Below are 25,001 nucleotides of genomic sequence, written 5' to 3' on the forward strand. Positions count from 1 at the left end.
CTCATTTAAATGGGCCCAAGTGGAGCCTATTTTCATGTGCAAAAGTTCAGCTTTGTGTGTGACCCTTAACTGTTTTTCATTAAAGAACTGGTTTTCTCAGTTCTTCCCTGATGCTTTGCAGCACCATCAGCACCAGGCCGCCCAGGCTCTCCATCTGGCCAGTCCACAGCAGCAGTCAGCCATTTACCACGCGGGGCTCGCGCCAACCCCACCTTCCATGACACCTGCCTCCAATACGCAGTCGCCACAAAATAGTTTCCCAGCAGCACAACAGACCGTCTTTACGATTCATCCTTCTCATGTTCAGCCGGCATATACCAATCCACCCCACATGGCCCACGTACCTCAGGTAAACCAGCTTTAGCCAACTTTCTGTGAAGACCAAGTAGAATATGAAGGTTATCACATAAGCAGCAAAGAACTAGAGGCTCTCCAAGCTAGGAGACCCTGTGTATGATGCCATTTGCCTGTCTCCCTTCTCCCACTTAAATACATGTGATCTGGCCCTACATGAATGTTTGTGTGGTTTTGTAATGGGATCAGTGAAGTTGCTGATTGGTCAGTCCTTTAACGTTTCCCAACTGAGACCTTAAAAATATCTTTGACTCTGGAATGCCTCTCGGTCCTTCTCCTTTCTGTGTCTGCTTTGCTATGTTTATATAGCCTCATTGCTATATATATGTATACATATATATATTCTCTCTCTCCCTCCCTCCCTCTCTTTCCCTCACTCTCTCTCTCTCATCCAGACACACTCCCACCCCCCCACACACAGAAGAAGTCTGGCAGGGAGGGTGGGCCTTCACAAATTTTCGGCTCTCTGAGTTGACTACCCTGGCCTGTCAGCTTGAATGTTAGTGACATGAGTTCCAGAGAAATCTCTCCACTTGTTTTCCCTGGCTATCTACATATCTGCTATGACCATATGTTGTACTTCTTGAAAGGGCTTGACCTTGTACATTGTTGCGGTGTAAGTAGAAGCTGGAAGCGCCCAGGCCTTCCCATTTTTCTTAAAGAGCAGCTTTGGGAGCGCTTTGGAGCTCACCTCCAGTGTAAGCTTCTAAAGGTGGAGAGGTGTGGTTGCATCTCAGTGGTTGCTGTCTGCATCAGCTGCTGACAAAAGTCCAGTGCCATCCAGGGCCAAGTTGGATTGTCTTCCTGAGGAGAAGGAGCTGCACTGCAGTTGGGCTCTAACACTGTCCTTGAGGCCCTCCTTGGAGCTGTTAATGGGTGAAGTGGCTGTATTCGATGTCTTTTTGCTGCTTTCAGAACAGAACTCTTAGGCGGGTCTAAGCTAGACTGCCTCACGGAACTCCATTTCATGTCAGACAGTGCGCCACTGAGGCTCTGGCGTGGTGGGGGCTGGAGATGCCACTCAGTTGGAGCTACCTTTCAGAAGGCGACCTTGTATCTAGTTCCACAGCTCTGGGAAGTGTGGGCGTCCTCCCCTGCAAGTGTAGGTCTGTAGTGTGGTGCACTGCAGCGGATGATTTGCTTTTGACGGTGGGGAGGGAGCCGATTTGGTCAGATGTGGGCCGGCATGGTTTGGCTGAATCAGGAGCTTCATGAGAGCTGGGGTCCTGTAGATGTCTAGCAGAGGCTGGTGGCTAAGTAGGTATGTGAATTTACATGTAAGTTGGGGTTCCTAAAACCTCACTTTTGTGTTTCTGTGTTGAAAGAGCAAAAAGGTTATTGCTTATAGCGAAGCCCAGATATGCCATGGGCTCATTTGAATATGTAAGAATAAAAACAGCATTTCATCTAAGGCTTATCATGGTCTAGAACAGTGCACGGCACGGGAGGCAGGAGATGAGGGCTCTTCCTGGCCCTGCCAAATCTCTGCAGAGCTGGGATCCAGCTATTTCGGCTCACTAAAACCTTTCCAACTAGACAGTGAGACCAGGTTGAAGTCACTATCACTTGGTACAGGGACACTGGGCTGTAGATAATTTCAGATTATCCCTCCCCATCTCACTGGAGCCATTACCTGCAACCTCCTCCTCCTGCTCCATCAGTGTAACTTTTAGCAGAGTAAGGGGGCCTGAGAGTCTCTTCTCTCACTGCCCTGACTCATTCTTCACTGAAGTGTGCTGATGAGCAGGCCAGAAGCTGAGGGGGAGGGGAAATAAGGCAAAGGCTGAGTAATCCACAGGGCAGAATTTGACGGTCCCTGCTTATAAGGTAATAATCTGCTTTCCTATTTGAAAGGAATGTTATCTGTAAAACTACTTCAGGTCCCACATGGAAGCCAGGTTCTGAAGCATCATTGCATCTTGCCTCCTATTAAGTTGAGAAAGCTGCCCTTGGGTCAGGGGTCTGATCTTTGTGAAGACCTTGCTCCACATATAGAATCGAGTGATGAGAAATGTTGGAGGCTAGGACATTGCAGCCCTGACTTTTACCCAGGCTTGCTGGGTGCCTGCTCCCTCAGCCTTGCAGGATCTGCTACAAGGTGAAGCACGTCTGCAGGTCAGTTGATGATCCGCTAGGGAGCATTCCCAGAGGAAAGACCGTTGCCCTTTCCTGAGAGCCCTGGCCCAGTAAAAGGAACACAGTTGACATGTTGTGTAAGCTGGAGATGTTGCCTGTATGCGTAAAAGAGCTCTCTGTTTCAGGCTCATGTACAGTCAGGAATGGTTCCTTCTCATCCAACTGCCCATGCGCCAATGATGCTAATGACGACACAGCCACCCGGCGGTCCCCAGGCCGCCCTCGCTCAAAGTGCACTACAGCCCATTCCAGTCTCGACAACAGCGCATTTCCCCTATATGACGCACCCTTCAGGTGAGGCGTGTGTGTGCAGGGGCCGCCGGGCACCCCAAAGCATTCTGCTCGCACAGGTCGAATGGTAGGCAGGGCCAGCGCTTTGAGCCCCACATTTGAGAACTAGCAAGACTCGTCAGAGTGGCACAGTAGGGACTGTGACGATCAGTTCAGTGTCAGGGCCTGAGGCTTCCAGCAGGAGCCGAGTCTGTGTGTGTTCTGATGGTGCAGGGATCTGGCTTGATGAGAAGCAGCAGCAGCAGTCTGGGTAGCTGATGCATGCTTAGGACTCAGTTGGCCTTCCTTGTTACGATAGGCGGGACAGGGCAGCGCTTTCCTTCCTGAGTCCCAACAGTCTGACATGTGGGGGGTTACCACCATGGCAGAGTTTGATTGTAGCTCTGGAGAATACTACTGATGAGAGAGTGCTGTGTATGGATCGGTTTGAGGGTAGTCTTAGCTCCAGCCTACACCCTGACAGGGAGAGAATGCCCGTGATTGCGCTCTAACACTCGATGGCTGCCATGGCGACATTTCAGTCTGACCTGTTACTCTGAAAGCAGTACTGGTGCTTGGCTAATATTTGGGGAGGGGGTATGTTAAGGCCGTTTTTCCTACCCCATGAGCAACAAGTCTTCTAGGAGTTTTATCTGAAGTGGTTTTACGTCTGACTGGTTTGTTTGTACCCACCCACCTACCCTTCCCCTTTTTGGTACAGATGGGAGGGGAAAAGAGTGAATTAAATTCTGAGTCTTATTCAGCTAGCACAAGGATAGTTTACAGTCACGTGCTGCAGAGACACTAGGCTAATGTGCGGTGTTGCCAGTTTTCTGTTTAAATATTCACTTTTCTTTTTTACAGTACAAGCCCACCACCAACAGCAGTTGTAAGGCTGCCCTGGAGGAACCGAAAGGCCAAATTCCCTCCTCCCTTCTACTGCTTCTACCAACTGGAAGCACAGAAAACTAGAATTTCATTTATTTTGTTTTTAAAAAAATATATGTTGATTTCTTGTAACATCCAATAGGAATGCTAACAGTTCACTTGCAGTGGAAGACATTTGGACCGAGTAGAGGCATTTAGGAACTTGTGGGCTGTTCCATAATTCCATACGCTGTTTCAGAGTCCCGCAAGTACCCCAGCTCTGCTTGCTGAAACTGGAAGTTATTTATTTTTTAATGACCCTCGAAAGTCATGAACACATCAGCTAGCAAAAGAAGTAACAAGAGTGATTCTTGCTGCTATTACCGCTTAAAAAAAAAAATCAAGACTTGGAACGCCCTTTTACTAAACTTGACAAAGTTTCAGTAAATTCTTACCGTCAAACTGACGGATTATTATTTATAAATCAAGTTTGATGAAGTGATCACTGTCTACAGTGGTTCAACTTTTAAGTTAAGGGAAAAACTTTTACTTTGTAGATAATATAAAATAAAAACTTAAAAAAAATTAAAAAATAAAAAAAGTTTTAAAAACTGATATCAAGTTAGTGTGTGTTTGTATAAGCTATTTCTATTATAGGATACGTAATATCAAGGCAGGAGGGCTGAGTGTGTTTTCTTAATATCCTGGAAGGTTAGTTGTCAAATGATTTTTCTTCTTCACCTTTAGTTCTGGTTCAAGGTATCTCTAGAAAAAGACAAGACTGAAATATTCTCTTTGGTGGATAGAGGTCTGCTTCAGAAGGAGGAAAGCTGGCCAGAGTTGGGCAGCACTGAAATTCCACATCCTCATGATGCTGATTCTGTAAGCTTCCTTTTTAATATCTCCTGAACCCAAATGAGTGTTAGTCAGTTGTCCTGATTCAGGCATCTGTCTGTTTTACCAGTAGAGGGCAGGAGACACTTTTCTTAAAACTGTGATAAAGAAATACAGAGGGCAGAAAAGCTGAATAGATGCAGTGATGTACAAAGCAGCTTATTGCTGTAGACTCATAAGTGTCTGTTATGTCCCCATTTTGTGGGAAGAGGACAAACGAAAAGCAAGTGTCTAAGCAGGGCAAGGATTTTGCAAAGACCATAGTCATGATAGATAGAGCCTTTAAATATTGTGGCAACAAAGTCAAGATTGTGAAAACTTTTTTTTAATTCACATGTAGCAATTTGTACATTATAGCAAAATTTGCATTATTCAAGAATAAGTTACTTGTACAGTACATAAACAATACATAAAAATTTGCCAAATACCTTCTGCCTATAATGGTACAAGATGAATCCATTATCTGTGTTGTCATTACAATGTGCTGTTTATTCCAACCAAACACTGGATGTCAGATGTGTCCTTGTTAAGAGGCAGTGGATAATATACTATCAAGTTCCTCTAGCCTGTGGGAGATGTTAGCGCTTACATGACATTTGCGATAAGAGACTCAGCCCTGAATAAAAGCATGAAGGAATCTCAGGCAACCCTTAGGGAAGGGTTCAAGGCCTTGATTTGAGGTTAAGAAACTGTTATGTAAAAATAGTGTTCTGTGGCCTAAGATTTTAATGATTGCTATTCCTTTTTCCTGCACGGTCCAGAAATGATCAAAGGCAGAAGATTTATACCAGATAAAGCCATATGGATTGCTGGTCTAAATTCAAGGCAGGTTAGTTGACTTAATTCTTTGGTGCTGGTGACTGTTAGTTTGTAAAAGTTCATTAAAGTCAGATGAAGGAAGTGATGGTGCTGGCAGCTGTCACGCTATCCTTGTTGTCTGTAATTAAAGATAACTGGAGGGATCATGATGCTCACTATCCATTTGGCACTCAGAGCCTGAGCTCTCAGTGGAGACTGCTGGCTTGGCCTTTTGTTGCCAGCAGCAGTCACATCGGGACTGGAAGGAGGGTGGTGGAATGTGCTATGACCTCGGTGGGCTGGCTGCAGCCAGCAGGGTCACTGCCTCACTGCCTATGAGGGCATCAAGCCCAGGGACCCACTGCTCCCTTTCCTTCAGCCTGACCTGCTCTACTAGAAAGAAAAGGCATTGGCTTAGTGTCACTTCCTCCCAGGCCATGAGGGAGCTTTTTGTTGGAATGTATTTCAGCTGTCCTGGTAACTGGGACACGTTTAGAAAGGAAAGGTTTTTCTTGAACATTTGACACCGAGGCAGTCTGGAGGTGGGTGACTTCCAATTCTGTCAGTCTGAGCTTGAACTTTGTGGTCAGTGGGTCAGAACTGCTAGTTTGCTGTGCCTGGCTTGTGTCTTGGCACTACCTGAGAATTGTATATTGAGAGGCTGCTAAGAAGTGAGTGCCCCTGGTTTGAAGATGTCATGTCCCCCACTTCTGGCTGGAGGGAGGGAACTTTCCTGGTTCATTGTCTACTTGACCCCTTTTCTGTGCAGACAAGGGGCAAATCTGGAACAGTGACTTGTCAGCATTGACTTTCAGTGATGAGCTTTCTCTTTTGAAAGAGAAATCCAGAATAGTGCTTACTCATCTGGTTCACACTTTGCTTAGCATTTGTTACTTAGAGAAACCTACTTGATGTGTAGGAAATGAAGACAAGTGTCCTTAGAAATGAACCACAAATCTGGATCAGGGTTAGACCTGCTTTACAATCGGTGAAAACACCCAGGATTATTGGTTTAAAAGTGAAGAGGTGGCTGCTTGCCTCTCCCCCTCCCCACCAAAAAAAACCACAGAAAATTCTAGAAGCAAAAGTCTGACTTCTGACCCCTTGAAGTAGAGAATGGTTAGAGGGAGCAGACCAAACCCTTACCCCCAGATAAGGCAGTCAGCAGTTAGTTTTAGGCCAAGGTTTAATTTTAGCCTCTGATTGATGTATCTATAAATGTTGAGCTGTGCTAAACTCCCAGTTTCCTAGAAGCCACTTCGGTGAGCCTGGTGGCTGTATTGACTCTGCGGCAGCCAGGAGCAGCAGACTCCACTCTGTCACTGCCACCCTTGTTTCTGAGCCTCTGTGTGAAAATTCTGGGAGGAGCCAGCCCCCCTATGAATTGTATCACTTGTGAAAGGCAAGTATAGATGACGATTTGACTGGAGGACCTCCCTGGATGTTGGAGATGGTGTGTGCCCGTGTGTACATGCACACTCATTCTTCATCAGATGAGGCAGTAACCAGCTGGAACAGAATGTTGATTGTGGGCTATTAAAGGAGTTTCTCATTAGCTGTGGCACCAGATTCCTAGCTTCCATTTTGGCTCAAGAATGAGCCTAAAACCTTGTGGGATAATTATAATAAGCCATTAGATGCTTCAGGGGCTCTGAGCCAGCCCTGTTGGGAAGCATTTACTAGAAAGGGCTCAGGAGCCCTTCCCCTTTTGCTTGTTCCCCCTCACCCCTCAGTTTTAACTCGCACCATAGAGCTGCTGTAAACCAGAATCCAGTTTTTATTCGTAAGGCACCAGGGTAGAACTGTTCCTTGCCAGCCTCCTATTTCAGTAACTGCCTGAATTTCCCTGAGGGTGACATGCTTCACTTCTCTACATTTAGGAAGGACAGTGGCTACTCAGCAGCAGGTGACTGTCCTGAGAATGCAGTAGACAAGGAAGCCAGGTGTGCTGGCGCAGACCGGGAACTAGTCAAGTTGGGTTTGCATAGCTGTCTACAAAAATCACATGGGTATTAGTTCAAACAGTGCAATGAAATAAGCAATGGTTTAGTTTTGAAACCTGAATCCTTTGAAAAATTAATCTGAGGTAAAATGTTTAAAATCATTTTTGACCTTTAGCTTGTCCATCTGCCAGAGCTTGTCCTAAAGCTGAGAGTCAAAGCAGGATAGTTGTGGTCACCTGTGGTGTGGGTACAGCAGCCCTACCACATGGACTGAAGCTACAAAGGGAAAACCATATGAGAATCCAGGGCTTGTTAGTGTTTTGGGCTTCCTGATGACCCCCCCAACACCCAGTAGAAAGCCTGTCATCATCTGTGACAGTGTCAGTGAAAAAGAGAATGAGTTTCCACTGCCAGCTCTGGCCCTCACCCCACCGTCTCCTCTCAGAGTAACGGGGACTGGTCCAGGACCCAGGGCAGGAGCCAGTGGCATCTGTGAACAAGAACTACATCTGTAAACAATAAGGAGAAAGCCAGGTGATGGATGAAACTTATAGGAGGCCCTTTAACAGGCCTAATAGAAGGGTCACATCCAAACTGGAACAAGCTGTTAACAGTGTCCCTTAAATCTCTCTCTGAAAGGAGGAAAAGACAGTTACATTCACAGGTTCCCATCTCTGCTTGCTTGTGCTCCTTGAGGGCGTCTGTGAGGCCTGGGCTTCCTCACTGCCTGTCAGAGAGGTGTGTACTGATTGTCTATGGCCCGCAGGTGGCTCCGGGAGGAGGAGTCCATTTCGTAGTCTGAGTCCCGGGCTCGACTGGCAGGCTCGGGCTCCAGGTGCCGCATGCTGTTGGCCAGTTCCTCAGGCGAAGGCACCAGGTGGAAGATCTGCTCTGGGGGAGAGGATCGGCCTGGGAGACCCTCTGGGTTGAGCCCCCGCGGGCAGCCAGAAGTGCTAAGGTGGGGAAGGCCCAGCTCTGAATCCCAGTGAGACAGGGAGAAAGGGAACAGGACAGTGTTGGAGGAACCTGGGGGACAAGTGACCAAGAGAGAGACCACACCATCAGTGTTAATGGGGCAAGTGTTGGAAGGACACGAAACGAGATCTCTATGCCCCTGGGTGTGCAGCAAGCTTCCACCCCCTACCCAGTTCCCTGTGCCACCCACCCCCTTTATCAAGGGGCATTAGGGTCACACCTGGTGGCTGGGAGACGACTACCACATAGCTGGACAGCCGGACGTCACAGGCAGCCCCACACTCAAGTGGGATGGGTGAGCGCTGGAAGTGGTGCAGCATGTCCACCACCGAGGGAAAGTGGAGGTGCTGCACGCGGCACTGGCCCCGCTCCGTCAGTGACAGGCGCAGGTGCTGCCGGAGACAACAGTAGGCTCAGGCCCTGACCCCTAAGGGCCTTGAACTTGGGGGAATGGGGGAAGCCCCACCTGCCCTGCCCCATACCTTGGCGATGCCCTGGAAGTTGAATGTGAGCACATACTCCCCACGCCGGGTCTCACTCTGCCGTACCAGGAACACTCCGTGAGCGTCAGGACCCTGCAGCTGAACCAGCTGAGCTGCCTTCACTCGGGAGATGGGGCCATGGAACCAAGGGTAGCAGGACAGGAAGTGATCTGTTTTCTGGCAGGCTGGGTCCAACAACCCCCCAGGAGAAGCACCTGATTGGAAGATGGGTGATGGTGAGCCCGTGTGAGGCCTTATATCCTGGGCTGAGGTTGGGTTCCAACAAACCCGGAGGACAAAGACGCGGATCCACTCACCTTGGTTCAAGGAATCTGTGCTTCCCCTTGGAGAGTTGGATGTGCCGGCCTCTAGGGCTGAGGGAATATGCATTTCTGGGTCTGTGTTCTCCAGCCTGCTGGAGAAGAGGCTGGGGTTAAGGATCTGGGTGGGTCAGGGGTAGCAGTAAAAGCTATGTCACCAGTGGGGCCTTAGGGTCTGAGGCCTCACCCTTGGCCTGTGCACTCCCGGAGCTCAACCATCCACGAATTCAGCTGCTGCTCATCTCCCACCTCAAAGATGATGTCTGTCCGGTCCTTCACCTGGCAGAGATAAAGGGAACAGCTGTGTGGGATTCCTGAGGTGTGCATGTGTTACACCTGGGTGTGGAAAGCACCATCACTTACCTTCAGCACAAAAGTGTAGAGGTTGTCGGGCATCTCGAGGCGTGTGCATCGCCGGACTTCCTGGATGCTGGAACAGGCTGCTTGTAGCTTGGGCTTTGAACTCTAGGAGACCAAAGAGGACACTCCAGGTTTATCCCTGAAGGCCCTTCGCCCACCCAGGCCTTTGTGTTTTTCTGCAGTCTCCCCAGGGAGACTCCCTAGCTTGCAGAGTGTTTGTGGTGCTGCTGAGCAAGTGCCCCAAGCCTGGAGTAGGTCTGGCATTCTAGGCTGCAGAGGCCTGCAGAGGGCCCTTCACCTATGGCCTCTGAAGCAGTGTCCCCACCGCCCCCTCTCCCTGCTTCACGTAGACCAGCGGCCATTCCAGCTCGTGTGTGTGTTTGCCTGCTGAGAGCTAGGGCACAGAGCTCCCCGCCCCACCAGGTCACACTGGCTGCTGACCCCCCTCATCCCACCAGGCCCAGACAGAGGACATGAGGGCATCCAAGCCAAGCCATGCTTCCCTCTGCGGTGCTGACTCTGCCGGAGGCCCAGGCTTTGTCGTGCTATTAGCTCTCCTCGAGTACAGGTCTGTCCTGGCCTAACAGCAGCCCTAAGAAGCAGATACAATCAGCACATCTTAAAGAGAAGAAACTCAAATGCTGGAGGGGAAGTGATTTGCCTGAGGAAGAAGAGGTCAGGTTTTGAACCCCTATCCAAAGCATACGGCCTGGAACCTCCAACTCCCACACCTAGCGGATCTGCGCTGCCTTCAGGTCTTAGGACGAGGAGGGGTGGAGCTGGCTGTAGGGTGGAGTTGGCAGAGTAGCTTAGCCACAGGCTCTTGGGGTTTCTGCCGGCTTGCCCAAAGGGGCAAAACCTGGCATGGCTGGCCCCAGTTGCAGCCAGCCAGAAACCCACATAAAACCTTGGGCCCAGGAGTCTCCCCCGACATCCACCACACACAGGGTTCAGAGAAGGCGGGAGATGGCTCCCTACCTCTTTTCCAGCAAGAGTTCCTCTCCTAGGTCCTGACTGAACCTGGCTGGAGCAGGGGCTGACCCTGCAGATGCCTGTTGCCAGGGAGCAGGAGACTCGGGGGGTACCCTAGAACCCAGGAGCCAGCATCTCCAGGGTAGGAGTTTTCTTAGAAGGGAGGTCACCCCTCAAGTGCCCCCCATCTCCTTCACTTCCTCTTGTGACAAGACTGCTAAGATCTTCTCTGGGTCACAAGGTGATTGATGGCTGCCTCCAGCAGAGGCCAAAAGAAGATAGGAACAGGGGAAGAAGCCAGAGCTGAGGTGGGGAATAGACAGAGGAGGCCCCTTCCCTCCAGCAGCTCTTTTCCCAAAGGCCAAGAGACAGACTGGCACACCTGGGAAACACCACAGCCCCTACTAGCAAGCCAGCACAGGGCAAGAGTGGGGAGGTAGGAACAAGAGGCAGACCCAAAGGCAACTTGGTGACAGTGCGGCTTTGGGGGATCTACCACTACCCTCCTCTGCCTCGAAGGTACACCTTGAGCAGAGGCTGCCTTTTCAAAGGTGGTGCAAGAGCTGATCCCCAAAGCCATATGCTTAAGCAGCATCTCTGAGAGAAGGACGGGGACCCTGGGGCCAGGCCGCCTGCCTTCAGCCCCCCACCTGCAGGAAGGCTGAAGAACAGTGAAGTAAGAGGGCAGCCCAGCAGGAGAGGGTTGGGCAAACTGGGGCTCTTTCTGGTCCAGGCCCGCTCCCAGTCCTGCCCTGGTTGTTGGACACAGAAGTCTGGAGAGAGCAGCAGCAACTCTAGCAAACACTGCTGCATCATCTCACTAATGTTCAGATGAGGGCATGAGCTCAGAGAGGGTGCACAACTAGTAAATCCCAGCCCTGAGTGCCCAGCACCAGCCATGATGTTTTCACCTTTCAAGTTTCTCTTGCACGTCCCCACACCCCAGTTTCTCAGCCAGTGAGAGGTGGGGAGCATAGGAGTCTCCCACCTACACTGGATGCGCTGGAGTGCATGGATAACGGGGCCTCTGCTCTCCTGGCAGCTCTCACAGCCAGCCAGCCTCTCAGAGCTGCTCTTTCCTGTCGGCAAAATGGGTAAGGTACAAAGGGCTATTTCCTTCCTCTTCCTGCTTTTGCAGTTGGCCCTGCCTGGCCCCCCACCCTCCCTGCTGGCTCCGGGCCTTCAGGATCACTGGGAGGAAGTAGGCCAGGCCAAGAGGGGAACAGGCCTGGTCTTCCTTTCAGTTCCGCTCTGAGCCCAGGCCCCAGTGTGAGATTAACCAGCAAAGCCACTGGTTTCACTCTGAATGTGGGGCCTTCCATGCCAGCTCCACCCCCAGCAGCTGAGGAACTGCTGACCTGGCAGGCAGTGCTGAAGAGGATTCCACCTCGTCACCCATGGCCAGCCCTGGCTGCACAGATTATGGAAAAGCTCCTCCTTGCTACCATCTGCCTGCTGGCTGAGCATGACACGGGTTCTTTCCTGACTCTTCATAGCAGCCTGTGTCAGAGCCACCCAGGTCAGCCTACTTGTCTTGCCCAGAGCCACACAACTCTAGGGGCAGAGCCAGGTCTGAGCCCCAGCCTGCAGAGGATCCGAGCCAGTGTGCCTAACTACTGTGCTGCCTGATGGGGGAAGATGACAGAGGCTTGGCCCAGATTGGAGAGGCGAGTGAGAACACGGGGACAGGACAACCCCACTGGTGGCCACAGCCCAGCTGGATGGTCCAGAACAGGACTCAGGAGCACTAGCTGCTATGAAGGGACCAGTGGATTCCTTTCTGGTTGAGTAATAAGATGGGATAGAGCTGTGATGAAGAAACCCAAATCCAAACCCTGGGGCTGTGTCAGCAGCTACAGGAACATTTGGGGGCTTCACGTTCCCCTTTTTCTCACATGCTCTCTATTCTACCTGCCTCATAGATCAAACCAGGCCAGGAATCAGCTGCTCTCTGGACCCACCTCAGAGTCACACTGTGCTTGGGTGATCAAAATAGCCAAACCATTCCAGGTATATCTGTGGTACAAACAGTAGAATGTCACCCCCCACATCCAGTGGCACCCACTCCTGGGGAGGAAGTCTTCTCAACTCCCAGCATCCAAAAAGCTGGCTTCTTTTTATGGCCATTATGACTCCAGTGGGAATAACTCATTTCTTTCTTTGCTCTGGCTGCCCGGAAGCTCAAAGACAAAGGTGCAGACCTGCTCTGACTGTCCTCACATTTCTATAGCTGACTTTATCAGAGCTGTATAATTCTCTTATGCCTCTAGGCCTTAGGGTTCAGTTCCAACCTTGCCGCTTGTATAACCCTGGACAAGCGGCTCAGCCCTCCATGCCTTAGTTTTGTCATCTGTAAGGTGGAGGTATTTAGTAGTCCGTCTGTTTCCACAGGGTTGGTATGGTGATTGGGTGAGCTACTGCAAGTGAAAGAAATGCCTGACTGACAAACAACTGTTAAATTTCCAGGCTGGGGTCTGAGGCCAGCCAAGCTACAGTGTGACAGTATTACAGTCCTACAGTGTTAAATACTACAGCTTTCCCTCCGAAGGACCCAGAAGCTCGGGGCACACCTGCTTTCTCTCAACCTTACAGACCCTGTTTGTGATACCCTGCAGTGAAATTCCACATAATAGAACCTACCTACATACATACCTAAGAGAAAGGGAAGACAGCGGAATGTAATTTATATTAAAATAAAAGGACTTCCAATGTGACCGTGCAGACAACACAATGACCTACTTGCATGCTTCTGAGTCTGTTTTGAAAAGGTCAAGAACATGAAGGAGCCAGAGGGCAGGCTGAGCCCTGAAAGGACAGTTAGTCTGTTCAGTGGACAGTAAAACTGGGCAGGAAGTTCCATGGGCTTCTGCATAAGACAGCGGAGGCTGGCTCCAGGTCTGTCATCTCTTGGAGCCGGGTATGGACAGCTGTGCCTCAACCCACACGTTCACCCAGTCCTCCCCAACTCCCAGGGACCGAGGGTCCCTCACCCCCTCCTGCAGGGCTTGGGGCCTCGAGTCTGCCTGGAGAGAATGAGAGTGATGACTGGAACAAGGCCTTTCCTGTCGCTCTCGGCCTTGCTCTCCTTTATGCCGTCTCCTGGGAACCGTCCCACCCCTGCTGCCGCTCCGTGTGTGTGAAGGGGCAGGGCCACATGCATGTGCTGGGGCCAGGCATGGCCCCTCCAGGCTGTTCCAAGGACTCGGCTGCACTCTACTCTGCCGTGTGCTCAGAACCATCTTGAGTGGGGCCCTCACAACCACGGCAGAGGGACTGGTCAAGCTCGCACTGAGCTCCAGGTGCCATGGCCCCAGCAGGAACAAAACACACACAGTCCCTGACTCCTGGAAGCTCTGAGACAGATACCCAACAGGAAGGAGACCTGAAGGGCGAGAAGCCGATGGGAGCTGGAGTGGTAGGGAGGCAGTGAAGGGCCAACCTCAGTTACAGAGGAAACAGGGCTGAGCTTCCCAGGTGCCAGGAGGGCCCTTGCAAAGGCCCTGAGGTGGGGAACTACACAGGCGTTTAAGGAGGCTGACTGGATTCGTGGGCTGCAGGAGTCCCCAGGGGGCCTTGAGGCTATGGGAGTCAGTCTGGGCTTATTCCAAGGTGGAGGTGTGGGAATGGATGTACAGATCTGGAACTCATGTTAAATACCTAGAAGCAGGCCTACTGGTTGGGCCAGACCCAGCTCTGACCTGCCTCTTTCATAGGAAGCTGGAGGGGAGACATCTCATTCACACCTAGGTGGCCGAGGGCCTGACATGGAGGGCCCCATGGGATGGACAGGCTGGGCCCTCACAGTGGCCTTGTTCCAACCGTTGTGCCCTGCCCAGCCACTGGAGGGGCCTTTACTCCTCGCGTGGAAGTCCCGAGACTCCCCCACCAGCCCTCTGGCAGTTGCCTCCCTGAGCTTTGTGGCCTCATTCCCTCCTGCAAAGAGCTGCAGTGGGACAGGAAGTAGGACATAGTATACGGCCAGAGGTCTGGGTCCCAGCCACACATCGAGGCCCCCGTGCCCTCCAGTCGGCATCTCAGTGGCCTGGGGCCTGGCTCTGGAGGTGGTTGGATGAGCCTAGCTCCATCACTTCCTGCCTTTGGGAAGCTTGGGCATGGTGCTGACTGCGGCCTCAGTTTCCTCTTTGGTAACCTGGGGGCAGTAAGCAGATCCTGCTGGCCTCCCAGGAGGAGGGGTAGGATGGGAGGTAGTCTTGGATGAGGGCCTGAAAATTTAAAGGATCAGAGCAAATTCTAGATCCCAGTAATGGATAGCTGAGTCACCCCATCCCAGCCTAGAGCCCAGAATGGAGGCTGCCTGGATGAATGAATGAAGAAACAGATGGAACATCATTATGGAAAATGCTTAATCAGCTCTTACTGACTGGTATCAAAACAACAACCTAAAACACGAACAAGAAAAAGAAAATGCCCCATCTTGTTCCAAAAAAGATTTCAGTTGAGTTACAGGGGTACTCAGAGCAGGAGCGAGACAACTGCTAGAACATGGACCAAAGTTTCACTTGCCACAAATTCATCTCTGAGTTTCCTGGCAGCCAGTGCAAACAGATTGTGCAACAGAGGGCAGCCTCTCGTGCACGGAGACTCATGTGCGCAGCAGTCCTGGTGCAGACACCTGTTGAACCCAGGTGTTCCCCAGACTTTGGCCCCCAGTATCCTGCTCAGAAACCTCTCTGGAGCCCACACACCCACCACACAGCAACTTCCCCATCCTGTGTTTTGGGAATTCGTTCTGGCCTTGAGTCCCAACTCTGCCTCCTCCTCCACAGACAAGTGACGCCTCTCCCAACCTCAGTCTCCGCTTTTAGAAGGTGGGATAACAATGCCACTACCCTCCTGGGAGAATTTGGTGACACAGTCTGCAGAGGCACTCCCAGTGGGCGTGGAAAGGTCCAGGGAGGATGGCACGAGGTGGAATGGGCACTCCGCCTTAGGAACCCAGTCTTAGGAAGACCGATCTGCTCAGGAGCAAAAAGCCCCTCCCTGAGGAAGCTTTCCTCCATTGTCACTCGCCCTGCGTAGCCACAGCAGCTTCCACAGCCGTCTCCCTGCTGCTCAACCCCCAGCTTAAGGCCTCCCTGCCCCCATGCCATCTTTGAGTCTTCAGCAGGGCGCAGAGTAAGTGGCTATAAATGTTTGCTGAACACTAGGGAGTGGAGAAGGTGGAGGGAAAGGCATCGGAGGCCAAGGGGATAGCGAGAACCAACACCCAGAGGCCAGCAAGTACAGACGAATCCACAGGACAGCAGGGGCAGTTCTGACAGACCCTCACACCACCCTTCAGTGAGCGCCTGCTGTGCCAGGCCCTGGGCAGTGGCTGTCCACCAGCGCTTCTGGACTGTCCAATTCACAGGAAAGAGCATCCTATCAAGGAATGGAGGTGCTAGGACCAAGGACGTAGGAAGGTCACTGTCCCAGAGTCAGGTACGGTAACACTGGTAGAAACCCATGACAGCCTGCTCTGGACCACTGTCTGCCTGAGGAACAGTGTCCCATGACCCCTACAGCCCACGAGGCTGCTGTTTTATCCCTGCTTCACAAATGAGGAGCTAAGGCCAAGAAAACCTCCTGGGGGCATTGGTCACGAGCCAGAGAATACTACAGCTGGCTAGCCTGGAACCTCTGGAAGTGAGCCTGGGACCTGCCTTTTAACGTGGCCCGCGGGTGGATGGGAAACGCACTGGCATCTGAGGGCCGTCTCCCCCTCCTCCTCCAGGCACCAGGGAGCCACAGGAGGCTTGGGGGAGAGAAGGCACAGTCCATCCCACAGAGGCAGAACAGCGACGCTGGGAGCGTGGGCTCCGGCCAGTGGCCTCAGCCTCGGCAGCCGCTGGGTGAAGGGGGTGTTCACAGGAAACCCTACCGTAGGGGAGCAGGCAGAACAGGAGGACTTCCCGAACTCCCTGGGAAGTGGGCAGCATCAAAACTGAGCTGCCATCCGTCAGTCCATCAGTGCTGCTCCCAGACGTGTCCAGAATCCAGCCATTTCCCATGCCCTTTTCTGCTCAGAATGCTCCTGTGGGCCCCATCTCATGGAGAATAGAAACCTGGATCCTCACCATGGCCCACAAGACCCTGCACAGTCTAGACCTTGTTACCTCCTCAACCTAATCAACTGTCCCTTTGCTCAAACTGAACCAGCCACACTGGCCTCCACTGTTCCTTAAATGTACCAAGCACACTCCTACCTCAGGGCCTTTGCACCTGCCGTTCTCTCTGAAAGGCAATTCCCCCACATCACAAATCTGGCTTTTCTCAGATTTAGGTCTCAGCTCAAGTGTCACTCCTCAGGAAGGCCCTCCCTGACCACAGTGTCACATACACACAGTTACCATCACAGAGCCCCCATTACTTCCTTCACTGCATTTATCAACCTGTGAAATGAGCTCTGTAGGACTCACTCTTCTCACATGGCCTTCTCAGCACCGCGTGGTGTCTGGCAGGTTGTGGGTGCTCAGTTTCATTCCAACAACAAATACCCCCCCACAGGCCTTTTGTTTGCCAAGTGTCGTGAGTGCTGAAGACCAGCGGGCACAGGGTGTGGCCCCCTGCAGACCCGCCTTCCCAGTGAGGGCTGTGGGGAAGTGACAGGGATACTTCAGGTAGTGTGATCAGGGCGAGGATGGAGGCCTCGCAGTCGGGGCTGTGGGCTGGGCGTCCCAGGGCTCCAGCTGGCCAGGGCAGAGGACACCCCCCAACAGCACTGTTGTCAGCCTCCTGCTACACATGGAGAAATGGAGGCTCTGAGAGGCAGAATCCATGTCCCCGGCCATGGAGGAGGGGCCAAGTCAAGCTGGGGCCCAGCCCGGAGCCCACAGCACATGCAGGCCGTGCTCTTCCCGCCCCAGGCCTCTGCACGTGCGATGCCCTGCCTGACCCAAAGTGCGGGGCTTGGCAGAGGAGACCTCCCCTCCTCCAGGGAGCCCTCTCTGATCACCAGGTCGTGGTTAGTGCGGTTCATGTGCCTCTCCCTCGGCGCGGGGCTTATCAGGCCCGGCCATAATTTCCTGATGATGCAGCCGCCCCCACCATCTGACTGGGAGTTCCTCTCGGGGTGGGGACAGGGCACCAGACCCTGTTCCCAGCTGGGGCCCAGCACCGGGTCCGGTCCTTGGAGAGGGTTTGTCAGACGGGTGAGTGGCTGGGTGCGTGCCTAGGGCCCCAGCCCGCAGCCGTGTGGGGAGCGAGGCAGATATGGAGGAGTGCTGAGTTCCTCACCTGCCTTGTCCCCAGCCCCTCTGGGGGCAAACTGAAGGCGAGGAGCCAGTGCCAGGGGCTGAACAAATGTTGGAACTGCAGGCCAACAGGTCACTTCCTTCCTCTACCCACAGCCAGGGCCCCCACACCAACCCCCACGGGACCTTCAAATCCTGCTTCAGCCACCTTTCTCTGGGTGACCATGAGCAAATCACGTCACTTCTCTGTGCTTGGTTCTGCGTCTGTAAAATGGAGGTGACAGCGGAACCCTCAGCGCTTCCGTGAGCGAACCTGCCTGTCGTCCCCAGTACATGGGAGTCTCCCAGCCTCGCCCAGTTCACGCTGGACCAGCTCTCCCCTTGGCCTGCCCCCTGGGGCCTCATGGCCCTCTCCCCACAGGGGAGCAGGAAGGGAACGGGAGAAGCCTCACATGGATCAAGTCAGCTCCCCCCTTTCCTGGCAAGCAAGAGCCCCCAAGTGCCGGAAACAGAGATCTCTCCAGAGCCAGAGAAAGGCAAACCCAGACCCCCAGATATATCAACCCTTCTCAGAGACAGAGTCCCCACCACCTCACCTCCCTTCCCTGAGCAGGTGGCACCCCCAGTTCACACCCTGAGTGGGCGGGAGACCCACTGGGGGGCCTGCCCTCCCTCCCCTAGTGTTGGGCCCTTCAAGGCCCCAAAGAGGTCCTGTTGGGGGGTTAGAAAGCCAGAGATGCTGGGACAAACGGGGGCTGGGGGCTTCTCTAAAGCCCCACCTGCAGTGAGCTCCCCCTCAAGCCCACAAGGGTCCCCCCGACATGTCAGAAAGACAGACTCACAGTGACACAGACACAAAGCCCCCTCTCAGAGAGACGGAGACCACCACACACACACAAGCACAGCAGCAGGGACACAAAGCTCCTCTCACATGCTGGAGCCGCCTCCCCCACAGAGACAGAGACCCCCATAGAGAGAGCCCCCTCCTGAGATGCGGGGGCCCTGTTCACACTTACTGGCCGAATGGGCATGAGCCAGCTGTGAGGATAGGCATGCACTTCCGCCTGAGGCTAGCCCCTGGGGGGCCACACCCAGGAAGTCCCACACTCCCCAAACCCCCTCGTGGGCATGGATGAACAAGAGAACCAAGGAGCTAATGGACCCACTGGCACCTTCACCAGTGGTCTCACCTCCCCTGCAGTAACAGAAGTCCAGGCCACCCCCTGGACCCACCTGGGGGGGATGGCCTGGGACAGGGCCTCGCAGGAGCAGGAATTGGGGGGAGCCAGCGCCCCCACCCTTACTGGCCAGGGCTGTGTGCTGACCCCTCCCCCAGGCTTTCTCCCTTCCACACCTTTACTCGCACCGTGCCCTCCACGCAGGGCACCATTCCTGGCCCAAACCTGTGGCTCTCAGGGTGGCAAATTAGGATAAACCACTGCCTGGACCCTGGAGCCGAGCTCCTGAGAAGAGTCAGCAGGCAGCCCGGGTTCTCAGCAGCCAGCCTCTATCAGTCATCCCCTATGTCCCGGCTGGCCTGAAATGCGCCTGAGGACAGAAGCGGCAGCTCTGACTGTGAAGGCTCCACCGGCACCCCACAGGCCGGCGACGGCTCAGGGTCCAGAGCCCGGTCGGGCCCAGCCAGCCCCACCCCATCGCCCGCTGCCAGCCAGCTGCCACCAGCCCATGCTGTGAGCGCCCACATCCTGCTCCTGGCATCCCCACCAGGAGTCCTCCCCACCCCCATGTGGCTGCAGAGCCCCAAGCCCAGTGTGCCCTGTCCCTGGCCACACCTTTACCCAGACCAGGCCTTCCTCTCATAGTGCTGCTCCCGGCCACCTCAGTCCCAGAGACAACGCAGGCCACGAGTGCTGGGCTGTGGTCAGCCCCTCCAGACAGAAGGGGAATCCATGGCTCCAAAAGGCCACGCCACGTGTCCAGGCCCCTGAGTGGGAGGACGCAGGGGGGTGCACCTGGTGTCAAACCTGGCACTGCCCCCTGGGAGGATGGTGTGCTCTGCGGACTTGGACAAACCGCCCTGAGGAAAGCAGATGGGCCCACTGGAGTCTGTGGGTGATCACAGTGGGTGTCACAGGACCAGGGGTCCGAGAGCTGGCCAGCTTCCCAGGAGCTTGAATGGCAGGCCCACCTCCCAGCCCCGCCGCAGAGCCGGCTGGCTGGGGGAAGCCCCTCACCCCAGCAGCACAGCCCTCAGCTGCAGCCCCTGGGCCTAACATCTGCCCCGCCCGGCAGGGTGGAAAAAGCTGTGGTTAAGAAATAACAACTTCTGTCACCAGCCTCTGGTGGGGGAGTACGCCAGAGGGGAGGGGGGGCTCGTCACCACCAAGATCCCCAGGTCCTGACGGTGGCCACCACCTGCCTTCGAAGAATGATGATTCAGAAGAAGAGGTCACAGCGAGGGCCTCTGGGGCTCGAGGGGCCACAGGGACACAGGAAGGCTCGAGGCAGCTGAGCAGAGAGAACCTCGGGCTGGACTGATGGAGGCGAGGACGAGAGCCAGGAGCCCCAGAAGCTGGCCAGGCCACAGCTGGAGCCACTGCACTGGGGTCTCTGCCCTTCCGAGCCCAAACAGCCAAGACACGTTGCTATTATTATCTTTAGCCCACGTTTAGTGAGAACTTACTATGCGATATGCCTTGACACACAGCCTCTCACTGACATCAGAAAACAACAGGAAATCACACCAGCCACAAAGAATAAAAGCCAGCTGGACTGAATAATTAAAAGTGAAAAATAAAACAAAGACAAAACTGGAATATAACCTAAGTAATTATCTGATCCCAGGCCTTTCTAAGAAGAAAAAGCAAAGAATGAAACCACAAAGGAAAAGATCACTATTTTACTGTGCAGATTTAAAAACCTCCATAGGCCAGGAAACTCAGGATCAAAATTGAAAAGTCAAAAGGAAACATTTGCAACACGTGACAGAGAGCTAATATCCATGTAAAGAGCTCTTGCAAGTCAATAAGAAAAAGGAGAGCATGTCAAGTAAATGGCCTGGAAGTCACAGAAATCTGTATGACCAAGACACACAAGAGAGAGAACAGTCACAGTCCACAGGGACAGAAAGTAGACTAAAGGTTGCCAGGGGCTGGGGAATGGGGACGAGAATTGGGACTGACTACTAACAGGTACAGGGTTTCTTTCTGGGGTGAGGGAAATGTTCTGGAATTAGTGCTGATGGTTGCACACACAGTGAATATGCTAAAAACCACTACACTTTAACGTGGTGCATTTTATGTTATATGAATCATATCTCAATGTTTTAAAAAAAGAGAAATGGTCAATTCCACTTGTAATCAGAAAGGACAAGGTTGGGGCCAGCCCCATGGCTGAGTGGTTAAGTTCGCACGCACCACTTCGGCAGCCCAGGGTGTCGCCAGCTCGAATCCTGGGCGCAGACGTGGCACTGCTCAGCAAGCCATGCTGAGGCGGCGTCCCACATGCCACAACTAGAACGACCACAACTGAAAATACACAACTATGTACCGGGGGCCTTTGGGAGAAAAAGGAAAAATAAAATCTTTTTTTTTTTTTTTTTGAGGAAGATTAGCCCTGAGCTAACTACTGCTAATCGTCCTCTTTTCGCTGAGGAAGACTGGCTCTGAGCTAACATCTGTGCCCATCTTCCTCTACTTTATACATGGGACACCTACCACAACATGGCTTTTGCCAAGCGGTGCCATGTCCGCATCCAGGATCCGAACCGGCGAACCCCAGGCTGTCAAGAAGTGGAACCTGCGAACTTAACCGCTGCGCCACCGGGCCGGCCCCAGGAAAAAGAAAATCTTAAAAAAAAAGAAAAGTCTTAGATGCTTATCCTTAAAAAAAAAAAAAAAAAAAAAAGGACAAGGTAACCATTTCACCTAGAAGTTGGCAAAGGTTTTTAAAACAATATCCAAGCTGGCACCACTGGTGATGAGAAGATAAGTGGGAGTAAGCTTTTTGGAAGGGCTATTTGAAAAGGCTATATCAGAGGCCTTAGAAATGGCTAGTAAGCACATGTAAAGATGCTCAACATCATTACTGTTAGGGAAATACAGATCAAAACCATGTGCGATCCCTTCACACCTGCTAGTATGGCTACAATCAAAAAGACAGATAACAACAAGTATTGCTGAGGAGGTGGAGAAACTGGACCCCTCAGACCTTGCCAGTGGGAATGTAAGATGGTGCAATCGTTTTGAAATACAGTTTGGCGGTTCCTCAAAATGTTAAAGTTACCACATGACCCAGCAATTCCACTCCTAGATACAAGAAAAATGAAAACATCTGTCCACACACGAGTGTTCACCACAGCACTATTCATAACAGCCAAAAAGTGGAAACCACCTAATGCCCATCCACTGATGAACGGACAGACAAAATGTGGTGTAGGCATACAATGGAATATTATTTGGCAATAAAAGGGAACAAAATACTGGCACATGCTACAACATGGATGAACCTTGGAAACATTATGCTAAGGGAAAGAAGACAGTCACAAAAGACCACATATGGTCTATTCCATTTATGTGAAAAGAAGAGAATAGGCAAATCCATAGAGAGAGAAAGCAGATGAGTGGCTGCCTGGGGCCAGGAGGGGAGGAGTGGGCGTGACTGCTTTGGGTACAAGGTCTCTCAAAGCTGATGAAAATGTTCTAAAATTAGATCACAATGATAGTTGTACAACTCTGTAAATATACTAAAAACCACTGTACAGTTTAAACAAGTTGATTTTACAACATGTAAATTATATCTCGCTCAAGCTTTGAGAGAGAGAAAGTGTTAGATGCACTCATACAGCCTTTGACCCGGCACTTCCCCTTCTAGGAATTCAGCTGAGGAAATCATCAGAGATGGGCACCAAGATGTGTACAAGATGTTCGTCATAAGGTTATCTATTCAAGCAAGAAAGTTAGAAATGAAATAGGGGTTTAGATAATAATAGACAAATATATGATGGCCTATCTGTGCACATGAAAACTGTGCAGCCAGTTTTAAACAAAAACATTCTAGAAAAATATTTATGAAAACAGAAAAATGTTCAAGACACGTTAAGTGAACAAAAGCAGGTTACAAAACAGTATGACGAATGTCAGTCCCACAGGGCTGGGGTTTTGTCCGAAAGTTCCCACCTGTACTTGCAGCCTGCCTGGCACCCAGATGGCTCAGGAGCTGACAGCTGCGGGGAGGCTGAGGCCAGCCGAAGGGGAGTCAGACCCAGAAATACAAGAAAGAAGGTCACGCAGGCACTGCCCACTGGAAAAGCTGCTTCTCTCTGGGTAATGGGCTGGGGGCGCTTTCTCAGTTACCGTTCTGTAATTCCTGCCATGACCTTCATTAATTGAAAAAACAAAACCAAAACTATTAGGAACTCAAATGTGGAGGCCCTCGGGAAGTTACGGTTTCCTAGATTACACAAAGGTTTGAGATGAGACAAAGCAGGGCCCCCCCGTTCCAGATGGTTCCCTGGAGAGAAGTTTCTCTCTCTGCCACCACTGGGGACTTCAAACACCCCCACCTCGACCACGGTTGGGATTCAAGTCAGGCCCATAATGGGAGGATCCAGGCATTAGCTGCAAGTAGGGGGGGATCTAGAGGCCAGGTGGCTGCAGTCGCCCCCCATGTATGCTGTCACCCCTGGTGCCAGAGGCTGAGCAGTCAGTGGGGTCCACAGCCTGAAGAAAACAGTGGCCTCCTCCCCAGCCCAGAGGGGAGATAGGGAAAAGGGGTGTGGGGCCTCAAAGAGGAAGCTGAGGTGGCCCCTCCTGCCTTGAGGGAGGAAGCTCCCCCACCAGTGAGGGCCAGCCGCTCAGAGGGCAGAGATCTCTGCACGAGCATTTTGGTTTCCTTTTCCATTCACGAAGAAGTGGGTGGGGGATTTCCAGCAGCGGCTTGCCTAGCCTGCCGGCTGTCAGCTGGTGCCCAGGTCAGTGACTGGGAGGGCCGGCTAGGTTGCTGCCCACCCCAGGGAGGGCGTCTGGGGACCCACCTCTGGGATCTGGTGACTTCCTATGCAGGAAGCCCCTTCTTCACCTCTCAAGGTGGAGACACAGGCCAGGCCCTCCCTGAGCCTGTTTTTGACTCAGTCACCCAGCAAGGCGAGTACTGACAGTCCATTTTCCAGAATGGGAAACTGAGGCTCAGAGAGGCCAAGTTCTCGGCCCAAAGCCACATAACAAGGACAACGAGAGCCAAGATCTGAACCCAAACCTTTCCATCTGCCCTTCTCCCCAGCCACCAACCACCAAGCTCACAGGCCAGACTCTACAGTGATGGTCTTATCCCTTCACTAGTCCCCCAAACAAGCAAAAATAGAAGACCAGCTTCCAAGAGGCCAGCGACAGCAAACAGGCCCGGGGGGCTGGAGGCGCGGGAGGGGCTGGTGCATGGGTGCCGAGTGCTGCCCTCCCGCCACTGGATCCAGGGCCACTTCTAGTGGTGGGTTCAGAGAACTGGAGCTTGGAGGAAGCGCCGATAGCATCTGCCCGCGGTTCCAGCGCGGTCGGGGCTTTCTCCTAAGCGGCAGAGCACTTTTCAAAAGTGATCTTACACGGAACCCCAGGAAGGGGCACGCGGGGCGCTGCATGCGGTCGGGGGCCCACGGGAGTCCTGCCCACCCCCCTGCCTTCCCCCACCAGTCCTGGAAGGCCCCTTCAAGCTGCTTGTTGCCCATTTCATAGCTCAGAGAGGGGCCGGGGCCCACCTGGGTCACAGAGCAGCCCAGGGCAGAACCCTGTGCTCCTTCCGGAGAGGGTGGGACTTGGGAGCCACCAGCCTGAACGATCCTGTCTATCTCCCCACTGGGACGTCGGGGCTCTGTGTGGCCCTCAAAGATCCACTGGGCTGCAGGTGGAGGTGGGTGGTTTCCCCACCTGTCTTGGGGCCTTAACACAAACTCCTGGCCCTGGCTGTTCCACCTCCCAGCTGTGTAGCCTTGGGTAAGTCTCTCTACGTCTCTGTGCCTCGGTTTCCTCATCGGTGAGATGGCTTCATCACTGTCCCCACTACCAGGGTTTGTGGTGACTCCTTAAGATGTGTCAAATGCGGTGCCTGTCACGTTGAAAACAACTATGAAAATAACAATGACTGCAGCAGCTAAGCTTCGTGGGGGCCCGGCATGCTGGGCCAGCTCTGGGCACCCGGGAAGGGGCATCACCCAGCTGCTCCTCCGAGGAAGCGAGGCCCCGAGGGCACGGCGCAGCGGCAGAGGCAGGGCTCCAGCCGGTCCACAGGCCAGAGGGCTGCGCCACCCACCGCTTCCTGCCCAGCCCCGGTGCCCGCTCCTGCCTCCGGGAGGGGAGGAGACCGCCGGCCTCTGTCGGCTTCCTCCTTCCCACACTCCATGCAGCCCCAACCCCAGGCCTCAGTTTCCTCAGCTGTGAAGCCGGCACCATGACAGTACCACCCGGGCCCTGGAGAGGAGCCCACCGG

The 25,001-nt window shown here is 53.0% G+C and overlaps 2 protein-coding genes across 40 annotated transcripts in view; one reads left to right on the plus strand and one right to left on the minus strand.

Annotated features, from left to right (window-relative positions):
- Window positions 1–4,242, plus strand: part of ATXN2 (ataxin 2) — a 118,824-nt gene extending 114,582 nt beyond the window's left edge. For 24 of the 38 annotated variants that reach the window (XM_070220172.1, XM_070220161.1, XM_070220166.1 and 21 more), the window contains 3 exons: window positions 122–349; window positions 2,616–2,784; window positions 3,625–4,242. In XM_070220172.1, coding sequence (XP_070076273.1) covers window positions 122–349; window positions 2,616–2,784; window positions 3,625–3,653 — 426 coding nt within the window. In that variant the 3' untranslated portion in view covers window positions 3,654–4,242. The remainder of the gene's footprint in view (window positions 1–121; window positions 350–2,615; window positions 2,785–3,624) is intronic. The other 14 variants (XM_070220168.1, XM_070220171.1, XM_070220148.1 and 11 more) reach the window with 1 other exon arrangement.
- Window positions 4,243–4,824: 582 nt separating this feature from the next.
- SH2B3 (SH2B adaptor protein 3) overlaps window positions 4,825–25,001 on the minus strand; it is a 37,234-nt gene continuing 17,057 nt past the window's right edge. Inside the window, exons 3-8 of one of the 2 annotated variants that reach the window (XM_023647150.2) lie at window positions 9,403–9,504; window positions 9,227–9,318; window positions 9,037–9,131; window positions 8,720–8,934; window positions 8,458–8,629; window positions 4,825–8,288 (exon numbers count right to left, since the gene is read on the minus strand). In XM_023647150.2, the coding sequence (XP_023502918.2) occupies window positions 7,993–8,288; window positions 8,458–8,629; window positions 8,720–8,934; window positions 9,037–9,131; window positions 9,227–9,318; window positions 9,403–9,504 (972 nt within the window). In that variant the 3' untranslated portion in view covers window positions 4,825–7,992. Of the gene's footprint in view, window positions 8,289–8,457; window positions 8,630–8,719; window positions 8,935–9,036; window positions 9,135–9,226; window positions 9,319–9,402; window positions 9,505–25,001 lie in introns of both variants that reach the window. The other variant, XM_023647151.2, reaches the window with a different exon arrangement.

This window comes from Equus caballus, chromosome 8 (genome assembly GCF_041296265.1).
Source record: "Equus caballus isolate H_3958 breed thoroughbred chromosome 8, TB-T2T, whole genome shotgun sequence".
NCBI lineage: Eukaryota > Metazoa > Chordata > Mammalia > Perissodactyla > Equidae > Equus > Equus caballus.